The sequence below is a fragment of the Gallinula chloropus genome (assembly GCF_964237585.1).
Source record: "Gallinula chloropus genome assembly, chromosome: 10".
NCBI classification, from domain to species: Eukaryota; Metazoa; Chordata; class Aves; order Gruiformes; family Rallidae; genus Gallinula; species Gallinula chloropus.
The window spans coordinates 5,893,161-5,909,126 of NC_140095.1; the positions used below are offsets into that span (position 1 = coordinate 5,893,161).

General features: G+C 39.5%; 1 protein-coding gene across 6 annotated transcripts in view; it reads left to right on the top strand.

Annotated features, from left to right (window-relative positions):
• Window positions 1–15,966, top strand: part of TENM2 (teneurin transmembrane protein 2) — a gene marked incomplete at both ends in the record, with an annotated part of 509,065 nt that overhangs the window by 426,781 nt on the left and 66,318 nt on the right. For 3 of the 6 annotated variants that reach the window (XM_084268596.1, XM_084268598.1, XM_084268600.1), the window contains 2 exons: window positions 1,849–2,049; window positions 3,406–3,618. In XM_084268596.1, coding sequence (XP_084124722.1) covers window positions 1,849–2,049; window positions 3,406–3,618 — 414 coding nt within the window. The remainder of the gene's footprint in view (window positions 1–1,848; window positions 2,050–3,405; window positions 3,619–15,966) is intronic. The other 3 variants (XM_084268597.1, XM_084268599.1, XM_084268601.1) reach the window with 1 other exon arrangement.

Here is a 15,966-nt window from a genome sequence, read left to right on the forward strand (position 1 = left end):
TTTAAATCTTCCATTAAAGTATCATCATCTAAAAAAAAAATATTTGAATAGACTAATTTTAGGAGGAAAAAAGCAACCTTCATCCTAATAATAAATTGACCTAAATGTTTGTGTTCTTTATCTCTTTGGTCAGATTGTTTAATCGAAGCTGTGTCTATCGGCTTCAACAGAAATACTATGAAAGGCATCATCTAAACATTGGACAGTTTCTAATTTTGCTGAGCATGAAGAAGCAATAACAGTATAGGACAAGCATTCTGGATAATTTTCAAGCAATTTATTAATTTATCCATTTTTTCTGAGCTGAACCACAAAACACTATTTGTTTGCCTATAAATACAAAATCGAAATCTAGTGCTTTCATGTCTAATTAAACAGGCATTAAATCTTAAAAAAAAAAAGCAAGAAACACTATAGCCAGTGTTGTCATTAAAATTAAAATCTCCTGAGAAATCTTATAGTAATTTATTCCAGTACTACTGTAATCTGAATTAAAATCAAAACTATTCTGATAACTCATGTTATTGCATCTCTAAATGTGCCTGCCTCAGTTCTGTGTTGTATCTCATCTGTATCCTTACTTTAAATGTTCTGCAACTGCATAAAATAATTTGACAGGACTCTTTGCTTATAGAAAAGTTGAGATTTGAAAGATCAAGTATTGTTCACATAAGGGAGAGTGAAAATGTCTCTGCCTTAATTTAGAAGGATCAGTTTGGAAAAGATGAGAGATAAATCACTTTCATTATAAACTCAGATCTTCCTGGAGCGGCAGGAGAGAGTGCCAATCATTCTTGGCTCTTCTGTTGTGAGTCATGCAATGAATTCATTTTATTTAGGACACGAATTTGACCTTGGCCCTCAATTCCACAGCAAAAGTCTGTGGAAAGTTGGTAAAGCCTCTATGTTGGCATTTGTGGTAAAGCATAGTATACATATACAAATTTATGATAGAAAGTAAAAATTGGGGAAACTGTAATGTTTCTGACACCATTTATTTGAAAGACAGCTCATAGCACCCCTTTATTTAAGATTGAAATAGCAACTGAACTTTCATCGGAAGATTTTTCCAATCATAAATATTTTCACTTTTTTATTCTGTTGTTTCTGGACTGAGAAAAGATTAAATCAGTTTCTGTACCTGGGCTTTGGGGTTTTGTGGGGTTTGGTTTTTTTTTCTTTTAAGAGGAATTATCTGCTGGTTAGAGTATGGGTTGAAGTATCTAGGACTCTCAGTTTGACAGCTCAGCTACTCATGGACCAAGAATCAAATGTTCAGAAGTGCCTGAATGATTTAGGAGTCTAGGTGAAGCTGAAAGCCTACTGATGTTTTGACCTCTAAGTACTCAAAGTGGATATCATAATGTTATTGTCGCAGTGCTCTAGCATTTCAATAGTAACAATTGCAGTATTGATGAAGATACTCCAAAGAGAAACATCCTGTAAAAGTGCCATTTTTTAAGGGGTTGGGTTTTTTAAAAATTATTGAATAACATGTCATTGCAACATCAACATATTTCAGAAGAAATATCCCCAGGTTGGGGCAATTTCTGTGTGGAACTTCTACTATATATATTTAAATGTTATTTTTAAGTCTTTGTGCTTCTTCACTACAGCATTCCTGCAGTAAGCTTTATTGTTCTGTCACACCCTGGTTGATTTGGAGCTAATGTAAAGTGCTTTGCACTTCCTCTTTCTCAAACCAGGTGTTAATATGACTGGAAGAGCTACATCCATTTGCTTTATTTATCACAGTGATACAGACTTTTCAGAGCACACATCCTCATGTTTTCCTAACATCCTATTGCATGGACTGACCTCTCTCTATGTTCTTGTTTTCTTCTGTAGTTGATTGCTTAGATCCAACGTGCTCCAACCACGGAGTCTGTGTGAATGGGGAATGTCTCTGCAGCCCGGGTTGGGGTGGAATAAATTGTGAGCTTCCCCGAGCCCAGTGTCCAGACCAGTGTAGCGGGCATGGTACCTACCTGTCTGACACAGGTCTTTGTAGCTGTGATCCCAACTGGATGGGTCCTGACTGCTCCGTCGGTAAGAAAAACGGGGGCGTTTCCCCCATTGTGCAATAATATTCTGGTTTTGTTGAAATGCTAATATCTGTGTCAAGTGAGAAGATTGTCTTTGGAATGGACTTACTCATGTTGGGGAGAAGTGTGTATATCTTTGATACTGGTTTTTGTGATGTCCTTAATGTGACTGTCAGCAGGGGGATCAGGAGATGCAAGTCAGGAGTTTGTATTTCATTCGGATGCTGATCCCCATTTGAACTGTAACAGTTACTTAAGCGCTGCACATGTGGCTTCCCAACTGTAAATTCAAACCCCCATCCCTTATAAATGTGTTTTACAACATTTGAAGAACAGAATACACTAAATTAAGTATGGTTTTTGTGTTTGCTTTGCTGCACATCAAAATTAAGAACATTAAAAACTAGAAAAATCTCTTTCCAAATAACGGTATTTTTCCCTTTTCAATCATTTATGGCATATTAAAAAACCCCCCACAATTTTAGAGTAAGAGATGCTAAAAAGCAGGCACAAAAGTGTAGGCTAAAAAATGTCATCCTCTCCAAAGCTACGCTCGTAAAACTTGATTCTTCTAACAGAAGGAGCTAAAGAGAAAAAAACAGTTTTGACAAGATAGCAAATGTTCTATTTGTGGGGGAAAAAATCCTGGGAATTTAGCATTTATATTGTTAGCTGAACCTTGAGATGGAGCTGGAGGCCATAAGCAAGTCTCTCAAAATGATACTTAGTTTTCACACTTATTCAGTTCCTACTTAGGATTAATGCCTTAGAATACCCCACAAGTGAAATGAATATGAAGATGTGTTATTTTCTGCTTCATGCAGCAGCAGACAGAAAAAAAATTCATGAATGAGAGTTTCACAGTCAATGTCTTTGGTGCTGCATGAGCCAAAAGACCCCTCTGCTTGCTTGTCTACAACTTCAGGGGGCAGAGAGTGGTAAAAGACTTGGAGTAATACACCGGATAATGGAGCACTTTAGCAATAGGATTCCAAAATCTCTCCCTTGAAAGTGTCTTTTACGCATCAGCCCTAGAGTCCAGGTGACCCTGAATTGTCACTGGTCTTTGAGCTTTAGGTGAGTTTCATTCTTTGCAAATCAGTGTCTGTATTGAAATTGCCAGCAGTCCAGGTCAGGGTAAGACTGTGCTTCTTCCTGAAACACCTTTTTAATATAACTTAGCTTGGTTTTAAGCAAAAGTTAAATTCTACTTCGGCTCAGCATGTGGATCAGCCAGTTTTAACTGCAGCAAAAGCATACATGTTCCACTCGGTGTTCCCTTCCCGACTCGGCCACTGCCGCTGCCCCGTTGCCAAGGGCAGAAGCTAACTGTAACCTGCTTTCTCTTTCTTCCTCCTAGAAGTGTGCTCTGTAGACTGTGGCACTCACGGAGTGTGCATCGGCGGAGCGTGTCGCTGTGAAGATGGGTGGACAGGAGTTGCGTGTGACCAGCGTGTGTGTCATCCCCGTTGCACAGAGCACGGAACTTGTAAAGATGGGAAATGTGAATGCAGAGAGGGCTGGAATGGGGAGCACTGCACCATTGGTAGGCAAACGACAGGCACCGAAACAGGCACATATTGCTTTCTTTTCATAAATCGTAGAAACATAGTTACTGTCGTGTATTGTAATGGGCTGTTCCTTTAAGGACCCTAGTGCTCTTGGATATTATCTCCGACTCGAAATGCGTTGGGTGAAATGCAGATGAGCTCTTGGAACCATTTAAAATCAGTAACAAACTGATTGGTAGAGGGAAAAACCCAACAACAAATCCCACAGCAAACGAACATTAGTAAGTAAAGATGTAACAAATGGTCCATTACGGTCTCGTCTGAGCCAAGATTTTCAAACTTAACTAAACATTCCTTTGTGTGAATGGCATCTTTTTTAATTTCCTGGTCTGATGCATCAGTGCTCTCCTGCTATTATACATCACATCTGAAACACATCACCGCCATCCCCACACAGAGCAGGGGTCAAGTTGTGGAGGAATAAGTGTTCCTGGTGTTACAGAAATAGCTCCCTAGCATTCTCCGGTGTTGTGCTGTGACAGTGGGCATGGTGTTTGCATATAGACAATCCCAGCATGGGAGGGCCCCGCCGGTAGTGCAGCATGCTGCTGTACCCTTTCCTAATAGCCTGCTGCTCAGTACAGCACCGGCATCACGCAGAGTGCCGTGCCTAACACGATTGCATCTCAGCTGCCATGTGTCAGCCTGGGAAGTTCAAAAAGGTTATACTTACACAAAGCAAAAGGATGTTCTATCCTCTCAGTTACCCTGCTTGGAAATTCATACTGAAGAGGAATTAATTGTTTCTAAATGAAGTTCGTTATTTTGTCTCTGTAAGCAGACAGGTAGTGTGTCTGGATGATTTTATACAGTTAATGAAAGCAAAGGATTAAAATTGTTATTTTACCCAGCCTGTAATCATAAATGGGGAATTCTGAGTGATCACGTCACTTCTGAGAAGTCTGAGCAAAATTATCTGGAACAAGAACATCCAACTGCTGAGGCAATGTGGGATTCAGGCGGGATTTTTGGAGGACTGTGAGGAGTACCTTAAAAGACACCTAGTGGGTCCAAATCAAAGGTCATGTTGTTTCCATTATCTGAATGTGGTAAATTTAACAAAGAAAAGGAGCAGGTCAATTGACATTTTCATGGCAATCAGGGACCCTAATGGGACAGTCCTATTACAAGTGAATTGTTATTTCTTTACTTAAAAGTATGGTGAGATTCTTGCATCCCTCAAGCTGTTTTTCTTTTTTCATTCCCCTCTGATTTCTCCCTGGATATACAAACCATTTCCAATACACAAATTGGAAACTTAAAGTATATTCTTACTGGAGAGAGGAAAAAAAAAAAATCCCTGATATATTTTGGGGGCCTATACTTTGATGTTGTGGTGCTGCATGCTTCCACCACACTACGCTAATACAATTCAAATCAAAGCTTTTAAGACTGAACACTTTGTCACCAGCAGAGATGCAGAGTGTTTTTTCACAATTGCTTTCTGACTTCCATCATATCAACATATCTCTCCTAGATTAATCCAGGCATTTTGTTTTCATATTAAGTACTTCCCAGACCTTCACAAAATGCCTGGCATCTGTATCTTTGTTTGCAGTAAATTATGTAACAATTGCTTATTTTAAAAGTTGCTGCTTTGCGCAAAATTTGGTTTGCTTTATAACCTTTCAGTAATATGCCTATGTTTAGCTGTAATTAGTGTATCTAAAGTCTTCATTACTGTGCACACAAAAAGGCGCTTTGTACCGAGATCTTAAAAGAATTCTGAACATTACAAGCTGAACTGGTGAACTCTTAAGTGAGATTTTCAGTCTAATTTTCAGAGCTGGGAAGTGAGTGTTTTTCATATTATTGATGTACATAACCAAGCCTTCAGTGAGGGAGTTACTGCTGAAGTGATCAGAATTTGCATAAGCTTTTTTATCTGGCATATATCAGAAGGATTTCCTTGAAACTTCTGGCTGTGCAGAGATGACACTAGAGCAGAAAACTTCAGTTTGCCCTCCTGGGAATCGTATATTAAATCCATGTGGAAGTTGCCTGTTGTACAGAGACAGATATGGATCCTTGTGCCAGACCTGTCCTAGTAAGAATCCTGTGATGCTGGTCTCATCAAGCATGACTCTGAGGTCATTGACAAGGGCAGAAAGTGGGTTGCCAGGCACAGACCTCAGCTCAGAGGGATGGCTTGGCTTCATCCTGCTGGCTTGTGTTATGTGGGGCTGAAACAGGAGTTTGGGGGATAAGGGTGGTAAAACTCACGTTTTGTCAATATTTGTACAAAAAATGCTACAAGTTACTGGTGGAAGATTTGTCTTTAGAGTGGATTGATACTTTTGAGCAAGGGTGAGTTGCTCAAGTTGTTTTAAATGTTAGCGTGAGGAACTAAAGTACATTTCAAAAGTTTACAGAAACTCAATGTAGAAAACTCCTTTATTTTACAGTTTTGTTTTCAACTGCAAGGTTGACGGACCATTTAATGTCAGAGCTACTAACTGAGGAGTGAGGCAATATTCAGGAATGAAAATTTAATTTATTCCAGCCTTGACTTCTTTTTAAATTTTTTGTTTTTTTAAATCAAAGCATGTTTGTCCTGAGGTGAAGTCAGGCCAGACCAGAGTATAATAGCATATTAGCAGAGGTTGAATCTCTTTCCCTGTACACACTTTGACTTTTTTAATATCTATAGCAGGTCTTCACCTCACGAGACATTTGAGAAGTTCTCCTTATGGACTTCAAGTAGAAAAATGTGAAACTCTCATAGGAGAGTTTATTTACCTAATATTTCCATATATTGCTGTGACCAGTCTGAAGTCTTTTGAAGCAAAACTAGCTTCGATGCTGGTGACTTGAGGCCAAGCCCACTTAGGGCAGACTGATCTGATTCATGAGGAAAAACATCCAGGTTTCTTTATGCAAACCAAACCATGTTTTCTTATGTGTTTCTTTACCAGTTTCATGTGCTATTTTCACATGGCAGTGGAAAAGAAATCATAACAACCTGCAGGTATCCAAGATATTTTATTCTATTTTTAGGAAATTAGGCCTTTATAGGTGGTTGACAGGATGCGCGTTCTTTGGCATTTTGATGCTCAGTGTGGAAGCTCAGAAAACCTACCAAAACTGCAGTTTCTCTCTGTATTACTTGCCTTTTAAGAAAAACACTCTGAAAAGTCTCTGAGAATACCCCTTTTACCTTTGTGCAGCAGTAGAATTGCATATAAAAATACCTGCATGCAAATTCCAAGTTACTCAGGTTTTGATAACCAAGATGTAGATGCAGGGAGTGGAGCCTGACCTGGCTGGAATGCTGAGCAGAGCAGAGCTCTGTGCCAGGCAGTTCGCTTTGCTAATTCAGGGGAGGAGAAAAATTGCTTACTGGAGTGACGATAAAGAAAATGAATCTTTTCCCAGTGCAAAAATAGACCTGTCAGGATATGTTTATTAAGTGATTATTATTCATTGATTGCAATTATGGAGGAAGTTATAACTAAATAATAGAGGGTAATCTAGATGAGAAAAAAAAATATTGGAAAACTAATAACAAAGCAAAAGACTTAAGTATAGCAGTTGCTAAATCTTGAACCAATTTCATGCCAGAATTTTTAAGAGGAGGCTTTTGGTTTTTTCATGAATCATCTAAGTGTTGTTAAAGTGTGCTGGTATAAAACAGGTCTGTTACTTTCACTGAAAATAATATTTGGATGTTTAAAACTGTTGATTTGAAACTGCTGTGGATGGCAGTCTCACAAACTAGCAGGATTGTATGGTAAGAGCAGTGTGATGTCTGTAATCCATATCCCCACAGGATGAAATGCAATTCCTATTGAGACACTGGTAAAAAATCTCACCTAGACCCATGAAACTGGGATTTAATCTTTAATATTTGTAAGTAAAATTTAGAAGTCTGCAAACACTGTATTTGTAAGGTAAGCTCTCCACAACAGGTTTTCTCTGTGGCAAGCTGTCATGTTCTCTTGTCTGCTCAGACCCTACGTTAGCTGTTTTGGGACAGAAAGTGGCAAAAGAGAAGTGCTAAAGGGTATTTGATTCTATGGATACTCCACTGTGGATCGTGATCAAGACAATTCTTATATTTTGTTCCTTCTTTTAAAATTTTCAATGCAAGTGAGCTGTCCCCCCTTTGATAGCCATAGAAGCTGAACCTCCAACTAATTACGTTGTAGGCAGGACACAGCCAGGGATGCTGCATGCATCTCTGCAGACTCTTCCTTCCACCAAGTCCTTGGCCTCTCTACTGAAACTGGCCAACAGTAGGACATGTTCCTTACTAAACTAGAGAGCTGGAAATCTGTGTTAGCCCTATGCCTTATCTGCTGTATTTACAGGGCCTTGAATAAAGGAAAAGAACTTGAAAGAACAACGAACTTTGTCACCTACACTGTTGGAAATAAGCTAAAATTTTCAAATATATAAGAATGTGCAAGAGAGAGAGAGAGATCTCCATGGTCTCCATGATTAAGATATGAAATCTGAGTTACAGTACAGGACATCTGGGTTAGGTGTTAGGAAAACCTTGTAGCAGTAAATGAAAAACTGAGGTACGTTGTCTGAGGCAGTTGTGGAATCCTCAGCAATGGGGCTTCTAAGGACAGTTCAGACAAACACCAGTCAGAAATAGCAGAGAGGTAATGCACCCTGCCTGGGGGCAGGAAGCTGATAGGAACACTGAACTATATGAGCTCTCCTCCAGCCTGATTTTAAATGAGCTGAAAAGGAAGCGTTCCTTCTAAGTATGGTTTATAATGGCCTGTGTTAAGATTTGTACTCCCATCCCCTTTCAGAATCTAACGCCACTCTTAGAAGTACAATTGATCATTTATCTAGCCAAAGAGACTAATCAGGGTGTTCTGTATTTGCAGAACAATGGGTTGTCAATGTATTTATTGAGCCACTCTGAGACATCCAAACAAAGAGTAAATATTACACCCAGTAGGTAAATAGTATAAATCCTCTCCCTTTGAAGTAGCAAGACTCCCCCAGTACTAATGGATAGTATTCCACCTCTTTTTTTAGTTTAAAAAAAAAAGAAAAGTTTGCTAAAAATTTGTTTTCCCTGAGGGTTTTGGGATGACTGTGCCCTTTCCAGCTTTTAGGCATGTTTATGTTTTTTGTAGACTGGAAGGAATGCCACACATAAAGTGTCAAGATTTAGATTTTTATTTTATCGTGAAGTCAATAGTCCATAGAAACATTAATAATGCAGCATTGTGTTATCTTTGGGTTTAGCAGGATATTTTTGTCCCATGATAATGCTCTTTGTCAAAGATTTTTTTCTTCTACTACTGATTTTTCTTGTTGTAATTACAACGGTAATGATTCAAAGATGAGGCAATTTTCAGGAGAGATGGAAAGTGTGTGGGAGGAGCGGTGGAAAGCCATCGTATCTGACAAAGAGCAATTTAGAAGGAGCTAGATATATTAGACTTCTCCAATGCACTTCTAACTTAAAATTAAGCTGTAACAGTTTATAACCTATCAAGGCATAAAACCCCCTCTAATGACGATGATAGAAATTTAGATTGCATGCTCTGTAGAGGGAAGAACACATATTTTAATGTAATGTGGAAAAATGCATAGAATATTTGGGTCATGACCACTTTTCATTACTGATGATACAGAAATATGTTGGTAATATATATGATGACATGACCAAAACCATTAGAGACGGTTCCTGTATCTGTAGATTCAGGTTCTTCCCCTGTATAATACAGTCATCCTTTTGTCTTTACACCTGGAAGCAGGCTCCCTTATAAGTACATCAGTGATGTTGTCTTTTAGGTACAGGGTGTCAAGCTTTCATTTGGAGTGTGATAGGGTGTTTTCCCCTCCATGTATCTCTTCAGCAAAATGGAACAATTCAGATACCTCCTGAATTAATCTGGGAGAATCTCAGTGATTTCTGTCATTCTCTGCACATAATTTACATTTTCATTTCCGTCACACGAGCTTAGAGGAACTCTTGAGGTAAAGTGATGTTTTGGACAGGCAATTTGTATTATCTCATGTTTTGTAACCAAACCCAAGGGAATGGGCTAGTCAATTAGACCAGTGGTTGTCTAGTCCAGTGTCACCACATTTCAGTAGAGATGCAAGTTCCCAGTAAATAAGCTGATAGATATTTCTTCCTGAAAACATGGAATCATTTGGGTCGGAAAGGACCTTTAAGCTCATCGAACCCAACCATAAACCTAACACTTCCAAGTCCACCACTAATACATGTCCCTGTGTGCCACATCTACACGTCTTTTAAATACCTTTGGGGATGGTGTCTCAGCCACTTCCCTGGGCAGCCTATTCCAGTGCTTGGCAACCCTTTCAGTGAAGAATTTTTCCCTAATAGCTAATCTAAACTTTCCTAATACCCAATCTAACCCTGGTGCAACTAAGCTGTTTCTTCTTGTCCTGTTGCTTATTAGTTGGGAGAAGAGACCAACACCTGCACCCCCCACCCCCCCCCCCCCCCCGCCCCCAGCTGCACCCTCCTCTCAGGTAGCTGCAGAAAGCAGTCAGGTCTCCCCTCAGCCTCCTCCAGGCTAACCAACCCCAGGTCCCTCAGCCATCAGAGGCATCAGACTTGTGTTCCAGACCCTTTCCCACTCTATTGCCCTTCACTGGACAAGCTCCAGCACCTCAGTGTCTGCTGCGGCCTCACCAATGCCCAGTAGAGGGGGATGATCATTGTCCTGGTCCTGCTACCAGCCAGGATGCTGCTGCCCTCCCTGGGCACACTGCTGGCTCATGCTCAGCTGGCTGTTCACCAACACCCCCCAGGTTCTTATCTGCTGAGCAGCTTTCCAGCTGCTCTTCCCCAAGCCAATGTTTTTGAGCTACATTTGTTGGGCTTTTAAATGTGTCACCTTTTATTTCACCTCCAAAACTTCTGAGTAAAATCTCTTGGCTGTGAAGTCCTGGATTGCACACTGTATGAATATCTCTTGTTTTGACTCTCATGCAGATTTTTTTTTTTCCTGGTTTGTAACTTCGTAAATTCCCATCCCAGTAAGTAAAAGACATTTGGATACTTGTCTGTGGCAGGGATGAGTAAACTTTCTGAGCAGCTTCTGTAGCACTAAGGAATCCAGAACCATCCTGTGCATCCTCTTCCTTTACCATAGCTGAGCAATATAGATGATTATATGTATTTGGAAGGGAATATTCTTTGTAGAGATTTGTGTACTGTAAGAGTGGTTTGAGTTTCAGAGAATTTAGGAACAGAATTCCTTTTCATCTGCAGAATGCAGGCAGGGCAGCTGGGGATTTTTTTGGCTAAAAGGCAAGCTTATTCATGAGGAAGAACTTTCCTGTTTGCATCTTTGCTGAGGGCTTCCTGTAAATGATTGAAATATGTCACAGCACGGTGTCAGAACACTTGAGCGGCTTTTTTCTTTCTCTGTCTATAGGATATTTGCAGAACATGACCTTCTTCCCTTTCTAGCCCCAAAAATTTAATGAGTGTGTTTTCAGAAAAGCTTCCTGCATTTTGTCTGGTACTTCAAAGATGCACCCAGCAGAAAGTAGTGAATAGTTTCCCAAACTAAAATCGCATTTCTTTTTTCTCCTTTCGGAGGGGCTTCTACATGAGTTATATTGATTTTCTGGCCAATTCTTGAACTCTTAAAAGACCACAAAAAGAGGGGGAGGGCAATCAATCAGGCAAGCAGCTGATCTAACTTTTGAAAGGGCAAAGCTGATTTTGCTGTTCATAGGAGTATTCACAGCATCAGGCAATCTTATCTTCTTCCCCAGATAATGTTTTCTGTGTTATTTTGTACCCTGCGGTGTCAAGCACAGCTTCAGCGAGCGAGTGAATTACATGGTGTTGCTGGATACAAAACAACAAAGACACGGGAATGCTTGTGAGAGGTCAGAAACAGATTGCATTGAGATAGAAAGGTGGTGCCAGACCTTGAGGTATGTATGTATATACGTGTGTATGCGTTTATGTAGCATTTATACTTGCTAAGAAACAAATCCACAGGAGAACAATGTCTGCCCGTCCTTTGTAGGCCTGCTGTTAGAGTTCTTGTTCAAGAGATCTTTTCCTCCATCACTTGCATTCTTGCTTATACATTCTCAAGGTATAATTCTTGTATCTTTAATATCAGTTTCACATAATCTTTCATGCTTGAAGATGCAAATGAAGCCAAATGTGTTTTGCCTGACTGCTGCAAACTCCATGGAATAACAATTCAGACGCAAGACGTTACCTTTTCAGCGTCTTGTCAATTTAGTATCAAATTAAGAGTAGGATGCATTAGAAGTTAGAGGCTTGTCTTCCTAAGATAGGCGATGCTTTTGAAATTTTCTACTTAATATTTTCTTAGTTTAATGTTGTATTAAAAATACTAATGTCAGAATGAAAAAGGGGAGGAAAAAAAAAAGCGGTCTCCACAGCATCTTTGAAATGTCAGTTCAGGATTTTGCTGTGTGATCTATTTAGGGCTTTGGGGAAAAAATGAGACTATTGAAAGCTTCTCTTTAAACTGTCAGTTATCTCTCATGCAGTAACTACTCACCAAGGATGAAATACACACTGATGTTGAATATTGATACATCCTCCTTTCACTAAAAGCCTTACTTAGATGATTTAAAAAAAAAAAAAAATCTTAGGGTTTGAGTACAGGGACGTGTTCAGGGCACTGGTTATGAGGTATCTTGAGCCATTCTTATTGAACAAAGTTTTTACAGAATTTTTGTTATTTGGCACTCTTCTCTTGTTCTTTTTTTCCCTATTCTGACCTGCTTATGAAATGCTTATTAGGATAACCTTGCTTCTGGAGAAGTAGGTAGCCTCAGCGTATTTCATTGTAGGTACGGTTTTTCTATATGTATAAAAAGAAGCAGTTTTCTGTCCAACAGACACCATCGTATAATGTAGCATATCTCATTTGCCCAGAGAAATTGCAAACATCACTTAAGTAACTGAAATATAAGAACTAAATGCAGACCTGAGTGTTCTTGAATGTCTTCAGGCCTGAGGGTATCGTCCACGTTCGTGTCTGCAAGTTGAAAGTGCAGGTAGTTGGAGTAATCCTGGGGTCATTATTGCCTGATGTATAGCTGCCGTGAAAATTGTGACTAAGAGTGTAGATTGTGACAATTTCCAGCATGTCCTTCTATAGTGTTTTCAGTGATACGGTATTGATTGACATATTACTGTCCATCTCATTCTGTCAGGTGTATTCAAACCACATCCATGCTGGGATGCAGAGAGACAAAGCAGCACTGGTGTCTCGTTAATCTAGCAGCAGTTCAGTCATAGCACTGAAAGCCACAGGAAAAGCAGGACATAAGAAATGAAGGTTACTCTACTTCTCCTCAGACTCCCTTCGGTCAGTAACAGGGTTAGAGCAGAAAGGATTCCACGTCCAGCTGTTCCTTGAAGATTTTCAAATCTCAGAACTGGGCCTTAGCACCGGGTGCTACATACTTACCTTAAATATTACACTGCAAGCAAGTAGTTCTCTTAAGAGTTTTCAGGAACAAATAGTAACTTTTGCGTTCTCAAAGATTTGTGCCATGGTTCATAACACTACCCCTGATGAAAATGTAGGCAGAGGAGACATGGCTGTCTGCTTCTCTTTTCTCCCTCTCGTTCCACTAAACTTAAGAGGTGCTTTTCCTCCCGCCTTTCCGCAATCTGCCAGCTCCATGGCCCGTGACCAGTGCTGAACATCTGGGATCCGTTGCCTTTCCCTGTGTGTCTCATTGGTTTTTTGGGACTGCGCAGCGAGTCCCAGATGTTCAAGTGTAAAACGGTTCCTGTGTTCTCTCAGATAGGGTTTGCATAATGGCACCTCGAGCCTGCCCCACACAGCTGCATTAGCTCTGCTCTGCAGTGCCTTTTAAAAAGCCGTGGGGTTCCTGTGTGCCGTAAACAGGGAGCTGTAATTTTGACAAACTGCCAATCAACATCAGGGTTTATCGCTTTTTTCCTCATCCCATTGTACTTTTAGTTTCTGTTCACGGTTTTTAACAGTCCAGCACAGAGTAGGTTGATGAGCTTGGCATCAAGAGACTGTGGCCTGCTTTTAAGATGCTGTTAAAATGAGATACCCTACAAAGTAGCTACAAGGAAAAGTTTATGTATTGCTTCTTATATGTTCTGGAGTGATGAGAATAGACTGTGCTACATGAGCTGCCAGTCTTTCATATAACTAAAAAGTGTATATGCTTCTAGTATCTTCATATATTATTACAGAAACCCATATGAAGTAAAGATCAGTCTCTTCTGTATTCATTCCAGTTAATTATAAAGTTGCAGATGGGATTTTTTTTTTCTAGGTAGATGTTGAAACAGTGAAGTTATTCATGAGTGTGACAAATGAAGAGGATTCATACAGCATCTATGCTTTAATGAATGTTTTAATTTGCCTTCAAGTAGTCAGTTTTTTGGAGCATTGAACACCTGAGCTAAGGGACCACAGCGCATCAAGATGCAGTCCCTGTTCTGAAGAGAAATAGTAGTGAATATAGCTTTGTTTCCGAATAAATACAGTGCAGTGGTGTAGACATGACTGAAACCCATTCTTTTTAATTAAGACTAAATCAGTTTGTAGCGAAAAATATTACTAGCTTGTGATTTTATGTTAGAAACAATGCTAAGAGGTCAATTATCCAAGAGAAACAATTAACAACCATGACCATCAGCTTAGGAATAACATGTTTACTTAGAACGTGGTGATTTATTGATGTTAAAAACTGCCTTAAAACTGATTTCCCAGTTGTTAAGAATTAGAAGGGACTGGTGAGCTTGTGGATGAGCTCCTTAAGAATAGCATGAAGTTATTTTTGTAAATTCAGCATGCACAAACACAAAAACCCAAATGTCCCAGAAGATGCCAATTCTCCTAAAAGCAGAGACACGTTAGTGCAGATGAGAGAGCTGATGTTTTGTTCTAGCCGCTGCGAATACCAGAGAGCAGACCTCAGTGTTGCCATCCACTTTTCAGCGTGTTTTAGCTATAAACTGATCTGACTGCTCTGCTTTCCATTTAATAAAGCAAGGCAAAATGTGTGTATGCTGGGTTACAGATCACTTCTCTCTGAAATTAATAGAGGAATTAGCATTATAGCACAGAGTTTTACAATGGCAGAGAGTGTGCCCAGAATTAAGCGGCTATAGAAAAAGAAGTTGGATGTCTCTCTCCCTCTTTCCTGTTTTATTTTTAAATTTTGGACTGACTTGCATTTGAACAAGGAAGGTATTTCTGAAAGCAGGAAGCTGTGGATCATTACTTGCTGCTGAAAAGTGAAAGTATAACAGGAATTTGTTAAAATGTTAACAGATTCCAATTAATTCTATTCCTTACTACTTTTTATTTCCTCAGAGTAATTTGATAACAGTAGAGGAAAAATAATGACAATGTGCTTTTTCTTGTTTCAGAAAACCTGAAAAGATGGTTTAGGCTTCAGACAGAAAATCAGTGCCTAGGAGTTTGTTAGGAATATGAAATGAAGGTTGGCACTGCTCACCGTGCAGCATTGTTAATAGGTACTTGGATTGGGCGGGGTTGGGGGACATGGTGAAATAGATTTTTAGATCCAATTCATCTTTTTGTTGGCTTCTTTGGAAACTAGGGGTAAAATTGCTCTTTGTTACTGCCTCCCTTGGATCGTTATTAATTGATTCTTTATCATGAAGCTGATCCATATATATCTTCATTGTGTCCTGTGAGTGTTTGAATTTTTATTTTTTTTTTCCCCAAAATAAGTCAGAAATATTGATTTAGAATGGAGAAAGCTTTCCATATTTAGCAAACAGGTTATTAGAGTCAAGGTCACTGTGTGAAGACTGAGAGGGCAGCCGTTGCTCGGAGGGAATACTAGCTGAGTGGAAATGTGACGTTTGTGTGAGCAGGTCTGTGCTGGTTGTTTCTGCAGTACTCCTCTGCAGACACCCTTATGAACCAGAAGCCTAAACAATGCATATAGTGTGCTACTCCCACATGTGTTGCTAGAAGGCTGAAGGGGAAGTGGAAACAAAAAATCTATATGTATTCCTTGAGCTTTAACTTGCAGTTGCAGCTTTCCTTAATCCAAGTCCAGTACAGGTTATCGGTCTGGGATTTTTTCAGTGGAATATTTTGTTATATATTCTATAACAATTGTGATTGCTTCTAGGCTAAAGAAAAAAGGTGAATCAGAATTGGTCACAAACCCCCCCTTAATTTCCAACAGTAGTTCATATATTGTACCAAAAGACCCAAATACGTATGAAACATCACTCAGCAAATGTAGTGAATGCACTGAAGTGTCTCTAAATTCTCATACAACATTAAATTTTTCTTAAAATAAAATTAAGAGAGTGTTATTAAACCCCACTGCTTTCCCCATTCCTGGTAATCTTTCAGCCCTTCATACAC